This window comes from Babylonia areolata, chromosome 4, assembly GCF_041734735.1.
Source record: "Babylonia areolata isolate BAREFJ2019XMU chromosome 4, ASM4173473v1, whole genome shotgun sequence".
NCBI lineage: Eukaryota > Metazoa > Mollusca > Gastropoda > Neogastropoda > Buccinidae > Babylonia > Babylonia areolata.
In genome coordinates this window covers 31,241,781-31,258,518 of record NC_134879.1, presented here as the reverse complement: position 1 = coordinate 31,258,518, position 16,738 = coordinate 31,241,781, and the positions used below count along the sequence as shown (strand labels likewise).

The 16,738-nt window shown below is 41.4% G+C and overlaps 1 protein-coding gene across 1 annotated transcript in view; it reads left to right on the top strand.

Annotated features, from left to right (window-relative positions):
- LOC143281054 (anaphase-promoting complex subunit 1-like) overlaps nt 1-16,738 on the top strand; it is an 83,746-nt gene that overhangs the window by 8,881 nt on the left and 58,127 nt on the right. Inside the window, exons 6-15 of the mRNA XM_076585966.1 lie at nt 976-1,055; nt 2,169-2,248; nt 3,256-3,401; nt 5,136-5,353; nt 7,748-7,966; nt 9,926-10,024; nt 10,396-10,486; nt 11,508-11,573; nt 12,297-12,446; nt 15,777-15,911. Coding sequence (XP_076442081.1) covers nt 976-1,055; nt 2,169-2,248; nt 3,256-3,401; nt 5,136-5,353; nt 7,748-7,966; nt 9,926-10,024; nt 10,396-10,486; nt 11,508-11,573; nt 12,297-12,446; nt 15,777-15,911 — 1,284 coding nt within the window. The remainder of the gene's footprint in view (nt 1-975; nt 1,056-2,168; nt 2,249-3,255; nt 3,402-5,135; nt 5,354-7,747; nt 7,967-9,925; nt 10,025-10,395; nt 10,487-11,507; nt 11,574-12,296; nt 12,447-15,776; nt 15,912-16,738) is intronic.

The following is a 16,738-nucleotide window of genomic DNA, read 5'->3' as shown; positions in this document are numbered from 1 at the left end:
TGAACTGTTCCTATTACTCTGTTATCTTCAGTGTGGTGTGTGCTTTTTACTCTGTTGTCTTCTGTGTGGGATGTGTTTATTGCTCTGTTGTCTTCTATGTTGGCTGTGGTGTCTATGTTTGTGGGCTGTGCTTATTATTCAGTTGTCTTCTGCATTTTTGGGCTGTGTTTATTAATCTGTTGTCTTATATGTTTGTGGGATGTGCTTATTATTTTGCTGTCTTCTGTGTTTATGAGCTGTTCTTATTACTCTGTTGTCTTCTGTGTGGTCTGTGCTTATTGCTCTGTTGTCTTATGTGTGGTCTGTGCTTAAAACTCCTCCTTTGTCTTTTATATTTGTTAGCTGTTCTTATAACTTCGTTAACTTCTATCAACCTACGTTTATGAGCTGTTCTTATTACTCTTTTGTCTTGTATGTGGGCTGTGTTTATTACTAAGTTGTCTTCCATGTGTTGGTTTTGCTTATTGTGTGTTTTTTTGGGGGGAGGAGGGTGGGTGGGTATTTTACGACTTCAGCCCAGAATGCAGAAGTTATATAGGCCTTCAATATTGGGGAGGATGGGAAAGAAATTGGCACAAGGATATGTGGTGATTCCCTACATAGTATTGTTGGCTACTGTTAAGTTTTTGAGCCTGAGAAGTTCTGTGTCTCCATGACTATGGTGCTATAAGGTGTATTTGCTATCTCTGTTTTAATAATAGAATAGATTTCATGGAGTAAATGAAAAAGGCAAATGATTGAAATAAAACAAGAACAAAACTGGGACATGCTCAGCAAACCAGCATGCACTCATGCCTGTCCTTTGTGATTATTGCATGTGTATGATTCTGATCATTGTTTGTTTGGTTTACTTCAGGTTAAATATTTAAGCACGTTGTGTCTTTTGTGTATACTTATTGAATGACCATGATTGTCGGGCATTGTTCATGTGTTTTTATAATACAGTAATCTATTGGTTTTTTGTGGTGTGTGCAGGTATCTCAGACATGGCCAATAGAAGATGGTCTCCTGTTTGAAAGAGCTCTCACACCCTCGGAACTTGCGTCATCTAAAAAGTAAAGTGCAGTATATCCATGTGTGGGGGAGGGGTGGGGTGTGTAGGGGGTAGTGTGTGGGTGAAGATGGGGAAGGGTGTGTGTGGGGGTGGGAGTGATTATTCATTTTGTTCCTTTTGTGTCATTGTATGAATAATTTTATTGTTGATCTGTGCCTTAAAATATATGTATGTGTTTTTAAATGAGTATGTGTGTGTTTGCATTTGTGCCTGTGTGTTTGAACTGTGTGTTTGTGTATCTGTGAAGGTATTTGCTGATGACATTGTTTGTGTTTGTGTGCTTTATATGTACATTGAGCATTATTTCATTTTAATGTTGGTTTTTAAACATACATCATTTTTGATTGCTGAATATTCTTAGCGTCATCATAAAGTGTGAAGTGTTCTTTAGGTGGGCACTATAGAAATATCCTTTGATGATAATAGTAAATATAATGGGTGATTGTTGTATGACAAGCTCTATCTGTTTCTTTTTGTGTGCTCATATTTTTTACAGTATCAGACAAAAATGTTTACTTGAACAAAGTAGAACCCACCCAGACTCTGTTTGAATTAATTCCATTTACTCTTTTTCTGAATAAGAAAAAAAAATTATTGTTCAAACCTAAATCTTTTATCTCTGTTGTCTGTTATATGCATTTCTTATCTCTGTAGTCTGCCATATGTATTTCTTATCTGATATAGTCTGTCATATGTATTTCTTTTCAGTAGAACTTTATCTGCTGCTAGAGGGAACAATGCTTGCTTGTTTGTTCTCTGGGCTTTTTTATTTTTGTTTTAAATATCACTCATATTGTTTGCATGGTGTATGTAAGAAAAAAAGAAAAGAATGTATAATGTAATAGGGTTTAAAGCCCTGTTTCGGGATGGGTTGTATCTTTGGGAAAGGACACTTTACTCCACTCATGTGTGAATAGGTCCTGACTTGATTGGGGAAGGTTCAAACAGCAGAAGGGATTGGGTCCTTCCTATGCAGAGCCCTAGACACAGTGGATATAAATCCATTACTCCGATGGCCGTAAAAGGCTATGGGACCTTTAAACTTAAACCTTTAGTATTGTTTCATTGTCCCCAGTGGGTACATGAAATAAACTTCTTGCCTTGCCTTGTTCAGGAACTCCCCGAACCACACCATTGTGTTCAGCATGTTCCATCCCCTGGACGATGTCTGTCCTGTCATCACCAAGACTTCAGGTACTGGGTGTTCTTCAATTTAATGTCGATCCACACAGTGTGATTTTAGAACCCCCCCCCCCCCCTCAACCCCCTTTCTCCCCGGAAAAAAAAAAAAAAAATCCATGTACAAAGGGAATAAACCTAATACAGTGTAAACTGCAAATGTTACTGAAACTAATGTCCAACTGGTCTGTGCAGTAAACTTTCAGAAATTTTTAACAGTGGCAAGAAATATAACAGCAGCATCTTTAAATAATTTATCTGAGAAGCTAGGTATAAGAGGCTTTAAATAAAGCCTCACATTAAAAAAATTTATGTGTATTTGAAAGTTGTCCTCCACAGTAGCAGGTGATATGTTTGCTAGACCTAGATATTTATCTTATTGTGAAAAGAAAGATGGAAAATTCATACTGTACCCTGTTATATAACAATATCATCTTGTGAACATCTGAATGATTTTTTTCTGCAAATAATAGAGCTGTTATTTCTTCACCATATTAACATAGATACTGGACTTAAAACATGCATTCCACATTCTTTCATGAGAAGAAGACATGATGATCACAAGTGACCTTTGGTTTCTGTTACAGTTAAAAAAAGAAAAAAAAAAAAAGTCACCCCAAAGTCCAGAACCAACCACAAGGACCATTGTTTGCTATCATGAAGCAGCTTTTGTCTTAAATTGATTACCTTTCAGCTTTAGCAGTGAATGGGCTGAAAACCATGTAAGCACCAGCACACCACATGCACCCAGTTGCTGAAAGTTCTGATTAGTTGACAGTATGTAGCAGATTGACCAGATAAGAAAAAAAAAAGGGTGAAAACGCAAATAAAACAGGTAAGTGTCCTTGATTTTGTTTTCAGTTGACCTCCAGTTGGTTGTGGAACGTTTCTTGGGTGATAGTTTGATGAAAGTTAGCGTTAAAAACACCCTGGGATTTTGCATCTACGTGGTAGGGTTTAACATTATTTTTATTACTTTGTGTTCTTTTTTCTTCTGCAATCCTGGTGATGCTGTGTGGCAGGGGGTGGGGGGCCCCCCAAGGTGAGCTACATGACCGACAGTGCCCAGCACATCCTCTTCACCTCCCAGAAGCCCTCTCTGGCCTTCACCTACGACACCATGGTCGGTCTCCACTCCGCCTGGCGCATCCGTCGGGCTCGAACTGAGGTTAGAGGCACTTTGATTGCTTGCTTGCTTGCTAACTTACTGCCTGTTATGCTTTCTGGTATATAGGGCACGCTAACTGCCTTCAGTTTATAGGTCTCTGGCTGCAGCCTCTTCTGATTTCTCTTTAGCAGGGTTGTAGTTTACATAGGACTGGTGGGTCATGGTTAAGTATGTTAGATTTAATGTAATTTTAGGAAAAAGATTTTATTTTGGCAGCATCATTATTGTGATAAGTTGTGGATAAAGTGTCTGTTTGGGAAGTCGCAGGTCCAGGTTTTTTTCTTCTTGGCAGTTTCTACCTTTTTAAGACTCTGTCTTGGGTAGAAACGGACTTTTTTTTAATTTTATTTTTTTAATGGAGTGACAGAATGTGTTGGGGTAGGTATTGGAAATGTGCAATCAGACTATAAGCAACAGTGTGGAATGGCAGTCCTGATATAGCCCTGTGCCGTTTGCTGGACTGTCAGCAAGAATACAAAATGTCAAATATCCCATTTAGCAGAACCAGACTTCTCATCCATTTTTCACCAGTGATCAGGGTTTGACATGTTGGTTTGTCCTTGGGAAAGGCACCTTACACCTCACTCCACCAGGTTTGAATCAGAACTTGACTGCAGTTGGGGAAAGTTTATTTAAAACAGCAGAAGAAGAGGATAGGGCCACGCCTTCCTGTGCAAAGCCCAAGACAGTGAATGTGAATCCATTGCCCCGATGGCCAGCTGTAAAAGGCTATAGGATCTTTAACCTTTAACCTTCAGCCTTGGGTGTTGCAGGAGTGCGGCAATGTGTCAGCCAATGGCCAAAGGCTATGGGACCTTTAACCTTTAACCCATAACCTGGTTTGTTGCAGGAGTGCAGCACCCCCCATGGTGATCCTAGGGGTCTTTCAGTATAAATAGCATCCCAACCTGAGAATTCTGTGCTAGAAATTTCCTGTTTTCTATTGATCACTTTATTTCTGCCTTTTTTTCTTCCTTCGCTGTTCTTTCCCTTTTCTGCCTTCCCAGTCCATTCTGCTGTCTTTTTTCGAGCAAGCCTTGACACTTTTTTCTATTTTCTGCAGTCTGTGATGTACTATCTGTGCTGTTTTGCTCTGGTAATTAGGCAGTGAAATTGTAAACACTGGGATGGGCACTAGTTGTCCATTCTGCAGTGTTATTTGCTTGTATGGCCATTTTTTTTTTTAATGTATTTTTTGTTTGTTTTTGAAGTTGTTTTTTTTCTATTCAAGTTTTTTTCAACAATTTTAAGCTGAATGGCTGATGTCCTCAGCACTGCCTAGTCTTATTTGCCCTAAGGAGGTACATGGTTACGATAATGTGTTATGAACTGTTTTGTGGGTTTGTCTTGCTGTTTTTCTTTTTTTTTTTTTTTTTCTTTTTTGGTATATGTGACAGTTTTGTGATGATGTGATTGAGCAATCGTATGGTGTGACAGTCCTGATATGGCCCATTGTTGTCAGTTGGACTATAAGCAACAATATACAATGAACAGAAGTGCAGCAGTGTGTCAGCCAATGACCGTAAAAGGCTACGGGGCCTTTAACCTTTAACCCATAAGCTGGCATATTGCAGGGGTGTAGCAACATGTCGGCCAATAGCAGTAAAAGGCTATGAGGCCTTTAGCCTTTAACCTTTAATCCAGCGTGTTGCAGGAGTGCAGCAGTTTGTCAGCCAATGATCATAAAAGGCTGTGGGGCCATTAACCTTTAACCCTTGACTGGGTGTGCTGCAGGAGTGCAGCAGCGTGTCGGCCAACCTGGAGAACACCAGCCTGATGGCGATGCAGCCGATGGGCATGAACCAGTCATCCAGCAGCCACTCCTCCCGCTTTCTGGCTAACCTGTCAGGCCCCTCCTCCAACCTTTCGCCCATGAGAAACCTGTCTGACCGACTCTTCTCGCCCAACACCTTTCACAGGTCCAGCCCTGTCCTCACACAGCACACCAACAGGTAGAGAGAGAGAGGAGCATGGGGGAGGGAGAGGCAGTGGGAGAGGAGAGGTAGAGGCAGAGGGAGGGAGAGAGAGAGAGGGAGATAAAAGCAGAGAATTTGAGAGGAGAGAAAGAGGGAGAGAGAGACTGAGGGAGAAATGGGTAGAGGAGGGGGGGGGGAAGTAGGGAGAGAGCGGGGGAGTAGGGAGAGGGAGAGATAGAGGGGGAGAGAGAGAGGGTATATGTGTGTATGTCTGTGCATGTGTGTGTGCACGTGTGTGTGTACATGTGTGTTTGTGTGTGTGTGTGTACGCATGCATTAGTCCAACAGTGTCTATGGGTGCTTGGTATGTTTACGTGGAAGATAATTGGATGTTCACTGTGGTTGAGGTGACTTTACACATTGGTTAGTTGTTACAGAGTGTTAAGTAAATTTTTACTTGTGATTTTGATTTTTATGCGGAATTGATCTTTTTGTTATACTTTGTTCAGTGCAGCACCACGTTTTAATTTTTTTCCTTTTTTTTTCTTCTTTTTTCTGCCTGCAAGTGTATTTGTTTTCCGATCAAAGTGGATCTCTTTTAACAGAATTTTGCCAGGGACTGTCCATTTCTTGCTGTGGGTTCTTCTATGTACTCTAAGTACTGCTGCATACAGCATTTCGGTTTATCATCTCATCTGAAGGACTAGCATCCAGACCACCACTCAGGGTCTTGTAGAGGTGGAGAAAATACTGGCGATGATTTGATCCTGTGCACTGAGATTCTCTTGCTTTCTTGACTAACACGTTACCACTTGGCTACCATACCTGGACTAATGGTGGAAGGTATAGAAAATGATGCAGAAACTTGTTCTTTCTTATTCAGCTGAGTAAGCGATAAGGCTTTATGTTTTTCTGTTTCCTGCCCTGTCACTGTCATGTTAATAGAAAACATTGGCAATACATATAATAGATAGTGAATTGTAATGTGTCAGATTGTGTGTGTGTTTGTGGTTTTTCTCTGCCTCGTTCACTTCAGTCTTGTCCAGTCTTTGTGTACAATGCATTTTTAAACAAGACCACGGCAAGCATACCAAACCAAACCAACATGTACAAAAACAACCATACCTAATAAAGACGTTTCAGATGGCGAAACATATTCTGAGGCAAAATTCAGCACACTTCCTCTTCCAGATTTCTCTTAATTAAAAAACAAACAAACGACAAAAAACTTTGAACATACACACATGCTCTTGTATGTGCACACTGTTACACTAATTTCAGCCCTGAAAAATCCCTTTTGTGGTCTGCTGGATTATAAGCAACATTGTTTAATCTCCAAATTATCAGTTTTGATTATTAGTTTATTTTAATTGATATGACTAGTTTTTGTTTCAGTGACGTTAGTGGATTTAAGTATTGTAATACGGTTTTAGGTATTGTGACATGGGCTGTATTTTAAAGTATTGTGATACAGTTTTAAGTATTGTGATATTTGATTCAAGTATTATGAAATATGTGCATTATTTAGATATTGTGATGCATATATATATATATATATATGTATGATTGTTACGTTGTGTATGATGAAATATTTTGTGCATGTATGAACATAAGTTAGTGTTTGAGTGGCTGGATGTCTGTGCAGGGTTATGAATGTAAGTTTTTTGTTTGAAATGCTTGTTTTAAACATCAGTTTTTACATTGTACCGCATGACTTAGCATATTTAACTCTCTCCGGACGGCGGAATGTGTGAGCATTCCTACCTAAAATGTATTCAGATGATGGAATGGAATAGCATCACGCACTGTACATGTGATTTTGTGATTAGCCAAGCAGAGTGCGCTATTCTGGGTCACTCTACAACCGAATGGTATGATTGGCCAGCCTGTCATGTGTGGCCTGTCTCACACATGTGCTGACAAACTGGTCGCTTGCTGGTGTGCCAGCCTGTTAGCGAAGTGGCATCTGAGTGAACAAGGCAGTGATGGCAACGTTTTAATGTTGTCGAAGTACTTGAAATGCTACAAACTGAAGAGTCGGACATTGAAGAGGTGGATGATGACAAAGAAGAAAGTGAATTAAGTGCAGAAAGCGAGGATGGGTATGGTGATTTGGGGTGAAAAATTGGCATTATTTTCTACCTAATGGCAAAACTTTAAAAATAAGATGAGAAATTTGATTTTTTTTTATATATATGTAATAGCCCAACACATAATAAACCAGTTCTGAAAGTTTCATTTTCTTACTATGTATTTCGTATTTTATGTAATTTTTTTCCAAACCCTTACAAAGGGGCCATCTGTGGGGAAAAGCAAGGGAGAAAACTTGCCATCCCGAATGAGTTAACATGGAAAGATGCTATGTAGATAATTATTATTATTTGATTCCATTTGTTGTCCTCCGCTAACTTTTGTGCTGCTGGTTTCCAGCCGTTCTCATTCTCCAGGCGTGGCATCATCAGAAGCTGCCCTGTACCGTTTCCACACGCCGTCCCCCCAGGTGCGGTCCCCCAACACCTACTTCAGGTCCCCCAACAGCTCCCTCAGCGCCTCCATGCTGGTCAACGAAACCTGTGTCGACGCTCCCACGGCCCCCCAGCCCGAGGTCTGTCTGGAACACCTGTGGACGGAGCCAGCCCCCACCATCAGGTAGGTGGGGAGGGGAGGCTTGGGTGTGTGTGTTTGTGTGTGTGTGTGTGTGGAGGCAGAGCTCAATGCTCAGCTTTCATCCGATACTGACATAAGCATACAATTGGGCCAACAGCGAATGGAATTCATTTACAATTTGGTCTTTCGTGAAGGACTACAAGGACAGAAAAGTGAAAACTTAGTTCATACACTCTTGCAAGTGTGAATTCTCCATCAGTCGTGGTGGCTGTGAGGATGTTGCTGTTGCCCTGAATTCTAAAAAGAAGAATATTAAAAGTAGTCTTGAAATTTTTAGCTTGTTCTTGATTTTTATATCATTTGTTCCTGATGGTAGGATTTGAGGGCAGGCATGTATGGTGTAAAGTAGGTTTGGAGAAGCTTTTGTGTGTAGTGTGTGTGTGTGTGTACATGCATGTGTGTGTGTATGTGTGTATGTGCTCATGCTTGTGCATGTGTGTGTGTTTGTGTGTTCATGCTTATGTGCGTGTGTGTGCTTGTTTTTTTTTTTTTTTTTGTGTGTGTGTGTGTGTATGTGTTCATGCTTTTGTGTGTGTGTGTGTGTGTGTGTGTGTGTGTGTGTGTGTGTGTGTGTGTGTGTGTGTGTGGTGCCAGCTAGAAGAGGGAGAGACAGGAGCACATAAGTATGTTTGAATATTGGGTACACATGAATTCACTCAAGAATGCACATTCAAACGTGAAGAGATGGATTAAAGAGATATACAATTTCAGTTGATTTATTCAGTCTGGTCCAACGGGCAGAAAAGAATCATACTTTATCTCCTGTCCCTTTAATCTGTAACCCCGTAGGTTTTTTGATGTGATCTTTTTACACTGTCTCAGTATTTTTAACATGGTTTCAGTTTTACATGGATTAAGTGAGAATTGAGTGAACTAGTTCCTTAAATGTTGTTTTGATCAGTCTTTTAACATTATTTTGTGTTCTTTGACTGGTTTTAAGAACTAACAAGAGATCAGCCCTGAAATGGCCCTGTGTGGTCAGCTGGGGTACAAGCAACATGGTTTTATTTGATGACATTTGAATACCAGGCTGCTGCTGTTTAGTATTACTTAAGTAAGTAAGCACAGAGCAACTAAGGAAGATCAGAACATTTTTATGGACAGAACTTCATTCATGCAAAGTAGTCCCTTTTCACATGCATATTCTTACCCATTATCAGTGTTATTTATGTCTTATACGGTATTCCATTAGTTGTTTTTATCAGTAAGTTTTCACTCCCTTTTCTGTGTACTTCTTGTATAATAATAATAATGATGATAATAATGATAATAATAATAATATAATTATTGCCCCATGACGGTTGATTGGGCAAAAAGCAACATGATTTGATTGATGTAATTTTTTTTTTTATAAAGGATGATTAAGATATGACAATGAGATTGTGACAAATCATTGCACCCAGTGCCTTATTATTCTTTCATAAACAAACAAAAATTTGATTTGATTTTGTTTTTTTGGTTTGCTGCCTATTATCTGCGCTGTTTTGGTGGCATTACTCCAATGCTGCTCATTTCAAGTCCCTCATACTCGGCCACACCCAGGTTTGTCCATAGTAGTCCCAGTGCTGGCTGTCCTGGTGGAACTATTGATGTTACTTCGCCTTGATGTTAGGTCGCCAGAAGATCACACACCAGAAGAGACCATGCACTGCTGCTGAGTCACTTTGGTGGTGTTCAGTGGTGCCTGTTCTGATTTGCCATTCACAGGACACCACCTGCTAAAATCCTTACTGACGCCAACAGTAGCTAGTTGCTGAGTGAAACTGAGAGAACATCACCCCCAGAGGAGAGTCTGCTACCACTTCCCTTCAGTGACGGTCCTTTATGAATCTGCTGTACAGATGACTTTGACAGGCCTCACCCCAAGCATGGCACCCAATGCCTCTTAGGTCCTACAGTATTAGCACTATCTGATATCCCTGACATGTTGGTTTTGTGCAGAGACGGCCCTCTTGGGAAAGCATCCAAAGTGTTCCTGTCCTCGGACCTCTGTGGTCAGCAGTACCTGTGTTTCATGGTGCCCTACAAGCAGCAGTTGAGGTGTGTGTGTGTGTGTGTGTGTGTGTGTGGTATGTCTTGTGTGTTTTTGTGTATGCGTGTGCATGTGTTCTGTTTGTGTGTGTATGAAGGTGTTAATTTACTTGTGTTTTACCTACTGAATAAGAAAAATGTTGCTTGTCTATGATTTCTCAGGACCTGTGAATACCAGTCTACTGTTATTTTACTATTTGCCTCTGTTTTGCATGCTGGGGTAGGAAATGGGGTGCTTATCTATAATCTTTGAGGGCCTATTGGTGTTTTACTAACGTTAGAACACAGCAGAATACAAAGATCGATTGTGTGTCTGGCTGTGAGGACGGTGGCTTATAACATCACCCACCTGCCTCCCACGCTGTGCTTGTTGTTACCAGGTGTGTTCGCTTTGAGGAGAGTAATGACCTTACTCAGCTCATCTTTGGCACTGTAACTGTCATCCCTGCCAAGGACGCCTGCCCTGTTGAGGTGAACTTTCCTTTTTGTTGTTGATAGTGTGTTTAATAATAATGATGATACATTCACACAGGGTTTTCAACCTCTGAAAGTGCTTTACAATAATATGTCGGACACAAAGCACACAAGAACTCACACATTTCACATGCACATGCGCACACATACAGGTATGCAAACGCATGCATGCATGCTCAAACACGCATGGCGGAAATAGATGAGGGTCCATTCAATACAGATAAGAAACGGAGTGACTTAGTTATGTAGAGACTGCTTGAAAAAGAATGTTTCTTGATTTGTTTCAGAAGATATGAGTGAAAGACTTTGAATGACTGAAAAAGGCAGTGAATTACAGGTTTGCACAGCTGAAGAACTTACAGCTCTCCCGTCATGTTTGTCTCTGCTGAATTTGTACTTATCCTCATGTGGTTTCAATTTTTTTGGTTTTTTTTTGTTATTTTGTTTTGAAAATGAAAGAATGTCAATAATTTTTAGTGCTGCAGTTCAGGTTTAAGTTTGATGGCAGCACTGAAGATTGGCCCAGTCCTGTGATGCTGCCTTGTGATCATTGGACTCTGGCTGGGGTCTGATTCCTGTGCTGTGCAAAATGCTGCTCCACCCAAACAGAAATTGAATGAAATGCGGCTAATAGTAATAGCTACCCTTGACTATACTATTACCTCCCTTCTGCTTATGAAAGCAGTATTTGATTACACATACTTAACTGTGACCCACTAGTGCAGACTCTGGCAGGGGTCTGATATTCTTGTCTTGTGCAGTATTATGTCTGAAACGTCTGTTGCAGAGATGACTTTTCATCAGTTACTGTGTGAGAGTGTGTCAGTTGTGCAAATGATTCATGTTAATGTGTGTTGGGTCAGTGGTTTTGGGGAATCTATAACAGAAACTGAGAAAATTGCTTTAGGCATGATTGTTATGTTTGTTGTTTTAAATAAATGAACATCATCCATCATCAACGTCGTCATCACCCTTTGAATGTGATGAAATGACAGGACTTGTGTATTATTTCTTTCAGTCCTTGGACTTGTTGTTGACATTGGACATCAGTGGATTTATCTCGGTTCACACTGGTACCACCAAGGTCAGTCTTTAAAAGATATAATCTGTGTTTATGTTGTCTGTGTCTGTGTGACTCTGTGTGTTTATTTGTACAAGTTTGTGTGTGTGTGTGTGTGTGTGTGTGTGTGTGTGTGTTTACAATCTAGTTGTGTGCTTGGTAGTTGTTTGTAAGTTAGACTTAAAGCCAGGAGAATAAAGTACTTGGGACAGATTTTCTAAAAGGTGCAAACATGTTTAATTGAGTTTAATAATCATTATTATGATAAATGCATCGTGTTAGTGATAAGGATGACCATTATTTTCAGTGATAAAAATACTGATATCTCTTTATAATTGAAGGTGAGCTGCTGTTGCTAATGTTACCTAGTTTTATAAAACTCATGTTAAGCTGTTTTGGTTAAAGTATCATCAAAAGTTCACATAATGAACTAACATGTGTTTTTGTTTCCCTAGCACAAATCACATTATGAACTAACTGAAGTTACTGCTTTAGTTACATATACTGTACTGGTGACCCACTGGTGTAGACTTCGGCAGGGGTCTGATTCCCTGTCCTGTGCAAATTACTGCTCCTCTCAGGCAGAGAAATTGAAAGTAGCTTGGTATATTATCTCCTGTTTTTTTGTGTGTTTTTTTTTTACCCTGCACTGATCATGTTATGAACCAACACTTGTTGCTAGGTGCTGGGTTTTTTTTCCATAGTACAGTAGGAACTAGCATGGCTGTTTTGTTCTCTATGGTGCAGATCAACCACCTGCACATCCCCCTCCTCCCCCTGGGGTCGGCGTCCATGAGCCTGCTCCGTGCCACCACGCCGCAGGGCAGTCCTACCTGTGGGGAGATCTTCACCTCCAGCCGGCCACCTAGTGCTATGGATGCTCGCTTTGATGAAGAGGTGTGCTATACCTGTGTGTGACATGTGTGATGAAGTGTGCTATACCTCTGTGCATCCTTTGTGATGAAGAGGTGTGCTGTACCTGTGTGTGTCCTGTGTGATGAAGAGGTGTGGTATACCTGTGTGTGTCCTGTGTGATGAAGAGGTGTGCTATATCTGTGTGTGTTCTATGTGATGAAGAGGTGTGCTATACCTGTGTGTGTCCTTTGTGATGAAGAGGTGTGCTATACCTGTGTGTGTCCTGTGTGATGAAGAGGTGTGGTATACCTGTGTGTGATGTGTGTGATGAAGAGGTGTGCTATACCTGTGTGTGTCCTGTGCTATGAAGAGGTGTGCTATATCTGTGTGTGTCCTGTGTGATGAAGAGGTGTGGTATACCTGTGTGTGACCTGTGTGATGAAGAGGTGTGCTATACCTGTGTGTGTCCTGTGTGATGAAGAGGTGTGCTATACCTGTGTGTGACCTGTGTGATGAAGAGGTGTGCTATACCTGTGTGTGTCCTTTGTGATGAAGAGGTGTGCTATACCTGTGTGTGACCTGTGTGATGAAGAGGTGTGCTATACCTGTGTGTCCTGTGCAATGAAGAGGTGTGGTATACCTGTGTGTGTCCTGTGTGATGAAGAGGTGTGGTATACCTGTGTGTGACCTGTGTGATGAAGAGGTGTGGTATACCTGTGTGTGTCCTGTGTGATGAAGAGGTGTGCTATACCTGTGTGTGTCCTGTGTGATGAAGAGGTGTGCTATACCTGTGTGCGTCCTTTGGTGATGAAGTGTGCTAAACCTCTTCTGTGTGTGTGTGTGCTGTGATGAAGTGTGCTATACCTGTGTGTGTGTCCTGTGAGATGAAGTGTGCTAAACCTCTGTGTGTGTGTGCTGTGTGATGAAGTGTGCTGTACCTGTGTGTGTCCTGTGAGATGAAGTGTGCAATACCTGTGTTTGTCCTGTGTGATGAAGAGGTGTGCTATACCTGTGTGTGTCCTGTCTTGAGGATTTGTTTGTGTGTGTGTGTGTGTGTAGGGGTGGGGGTGGAGGTCTGGGGTGGGTGTATGTGTGGTGGTGTTGGTGCGGTTTGGTGTGGTGGGGCGTGTGTGTGTGTGTGTGTGTGTTTTAGTTACTGAACTTGGGGAATTTGTGGGGTAGAGGGTGAAGAGGGGAAGGGATGTGAGTTTCGTTTACATAATAATGAAACGCACACGCACGCACACATACACACACACACACACACACACATATGACTGCATATACACACAGAGATGTACACACACTTATGTGTGCACACAGGTACACACATTTATTAACACACACACACACACACACACACACACACACACACACACACACACACACACACACACACACACACAACACAACACAACACAACACATGTTCAGAATGAGATCTGTGCTGTGGAATGACAGCATGGGAGGTTGCCATGTTCATCTTGACTCTCATCTCTCCACTGTTTAATAAGATCAGTGTCGGTGGATGGTGTTGATTCGTTCACTGTCAGTGGATGATGTTGATATCAGTGTCAGTGGATGATGTTGATATCAGTGGATTGTGTTGATGCGATCAGTGTCAGTGGATGATGTTCATGTGATCAGTGGATGATGTTGATGTTATCAGTGTCAGTGGATTATGTCAGTGGATGGTGTTGATGTGATCAGTGTCAGTGGATGATATTGATGTCAGTGGATAGTGTTGATGCAGTCAGTGTCAGTGGATGATGTTGATGTCAGTGGATGGTGTTATGTCAGTGGATGGTGTTGATGCTGTCAGTGTCTGTGGATGATGTTGATGCAGTCAGTGTCAGTGGATGGTTTTGATGTCACTGGATGGTGTTGATGTCACTGGATGGTGTTGATGCAATCAGTGTCTGTGGATGATGTTGATGCAGTCAGTGTCAGTGGATGATGTTGATGTCACTGGATGGTGTTGATGTCCGTGGATGGTGTTGATGTCACTGGATGGTGTTGATGTCACTGGATGGTGTTGATGCAATCAGTGTCTGTGGATGATGTTGATGCAATCAGTGTCAGTGGATGATGTTGATGTCAGTGGATGGTGTTGATGCTGTCAGTGTCTGTGGATGATGTTGATAAGAGCAGTGTCAGTGGATGATGTTTTTTCATGTATATATATCTTATTATTATTTTTATTTTATTTTATTTTATTTTATTTTTCAGTGGATGATTGTTGATAAGATCAGTATCAGTGGATGATGTTTTAAGTGGATGGTGTTGTCAGTGGATGATGTTGATGCGTTCAGTGTAGTGGATGATGTTGATGCAGTCAGTGTCATTGGATGATGTTGATATGTGTGTCAGTGGATGATGTTGATGTGATCACTGGATGATGTTGATGAGATCAGTCAGTGTGGTGTTGATGCGGTCAGTGTCAGTGTGATGTTGATGGGGTCAGTATAAGTGGATGATGTTGATGCGGTCAATTTCAGTGGATGATGTTCATGCAGTCAATTTCAGTGGATGATGTTGATGCGGTCAGTTTCAGTGGATGTTCATGCAGTCAATTTTAGTGGATGATGTTGATGCGGTCAGTTTCAGTGGATGATGTTTTCAGTGGATGTTGCTGTCAGTGGATGATGTTGATGCAGTCAGTGGATGGTGTTGATGCGGTCAGTGTACATGGATGATGTGGATACGATCAGTGTACATGGATGGTGTTGATCCGATCACTGTACATGGATGATGATGATGTTGTCAGTGTGGTGTTGATTCGGTCAGTGTAAGTGGATGATGTTGATGCAGTCAGTGGATGGTGTTGATGCGGTCAGTGTACATGGATGATGTGGATACGATCAGTGTACATGGATGGTGTTGATCCGATCACTGTACATGGATGATGATGATGTGGTCAGTGTCAGTGTGGTGTTGATTCGGTCAGTGTAAGTGGATGATGTTGATGCAGTCAGTGTCTGTGGATGATGTTGATGTGGTCAGTGTACGTGAATGGTGTTGATGCAGTCAGTGTACATGGATGATGTTCATGCGATCAGTGTACATGGATGATGTTGATGTAGTCAGTGTCAGTGTGGTGTTGATGCGGTCAGTGTAAGTGGATGGTGTTGATGTGGTCAGTATCAGTGTGGTATTGATGAGTTCAGTGTCAGTGTGGTGTTTATGCAGTCAGTGTCAGTGGATGATATTGATGTGGTCAGTGGATGGTGGTGATGCGGTCACTGTACATGGATGATGTTGATACGATCAGTGTACATGAATGGTGTTGATGCGATCACTGTACAAGTGTACATGGATGATGTTGATGTAGTCAGTGTCAGTGTGTAGTCAGTGTCAGTGGATGATGTTCCAGATGACACACATCTCCCCGGTGCCCCTGCAGTGTGACGGGACACCGTCCCACCTGGAAGGGTCCATGGCGGAGGGGGGTCAGGACATCTCCTTCATTCAGGGCCTCAGAGACAACGTCCGCAACAGGTTCACTGTGGTGAGTTAACCTCTGTCTGTTGGGGGAAAAAAAAGAAGAGAACGTAAAGAAACTTCAAAGAGGAAAGTCTGTTGTAAAGTGTTTTTGTTTTTTTTAAACTACTGTATCATGACCCACTGGTGCCGACTCCTGCAGGTGTCTGGATTCCTGTCGTGTGCAAACTACTAGTCCATCAGGCAGAAAAATCAAAAATAGCTGCAGGTACCTCCCTTGTGTTAACGGAAACAGCATCCTCTTTTCTGGTAGTCATCTTGGTTTTCCTGACCTGTTCTACATTTGCGGCTAATTTTTCTTCACTTTTTCTCCTTTTCTGTCCTTTCACTAACTCCTTGTCTTTAACCAAGATAACCATGTTTCAGACAGGAGAAGTCTGCGTCCATTGTTAGTCTGTTGTTAAAGTGGTTTACTGTCGTCGTGAAAAAAAGGTCTTGTGAAGTGGTTTACTTATGTCAGTTTCTGCGCCTATTCTGTTCCTTGTTCTTGTATGACGGCTGGGTGATATCAACCAATTGAATCAGCTGGCTTTGGTTTGGACAAATCTCTGACTTGGCTCTTTCAGGTGTGGCCTTAAAACCTGCCTCTTTCTGACATAGCTCTTCCCCTTTCTCCTCCTCCCTCTTCCTCACTTTCTGATCTACAGTTTCTCCAGCTTTCTGTTTACATGTATTTAGAAGTTTTCTCTTTCTTCTTTCCTCTGAATCAGAGTTATGGATTTGTGCAAATGACTTGGTTTGAAATCACTTTGATTTGTCTCTGTACAAGATTCAGCGCTGTATCAATACCAATATTAATGTTATAATAATAATGATTATTATTATTATAGGTTA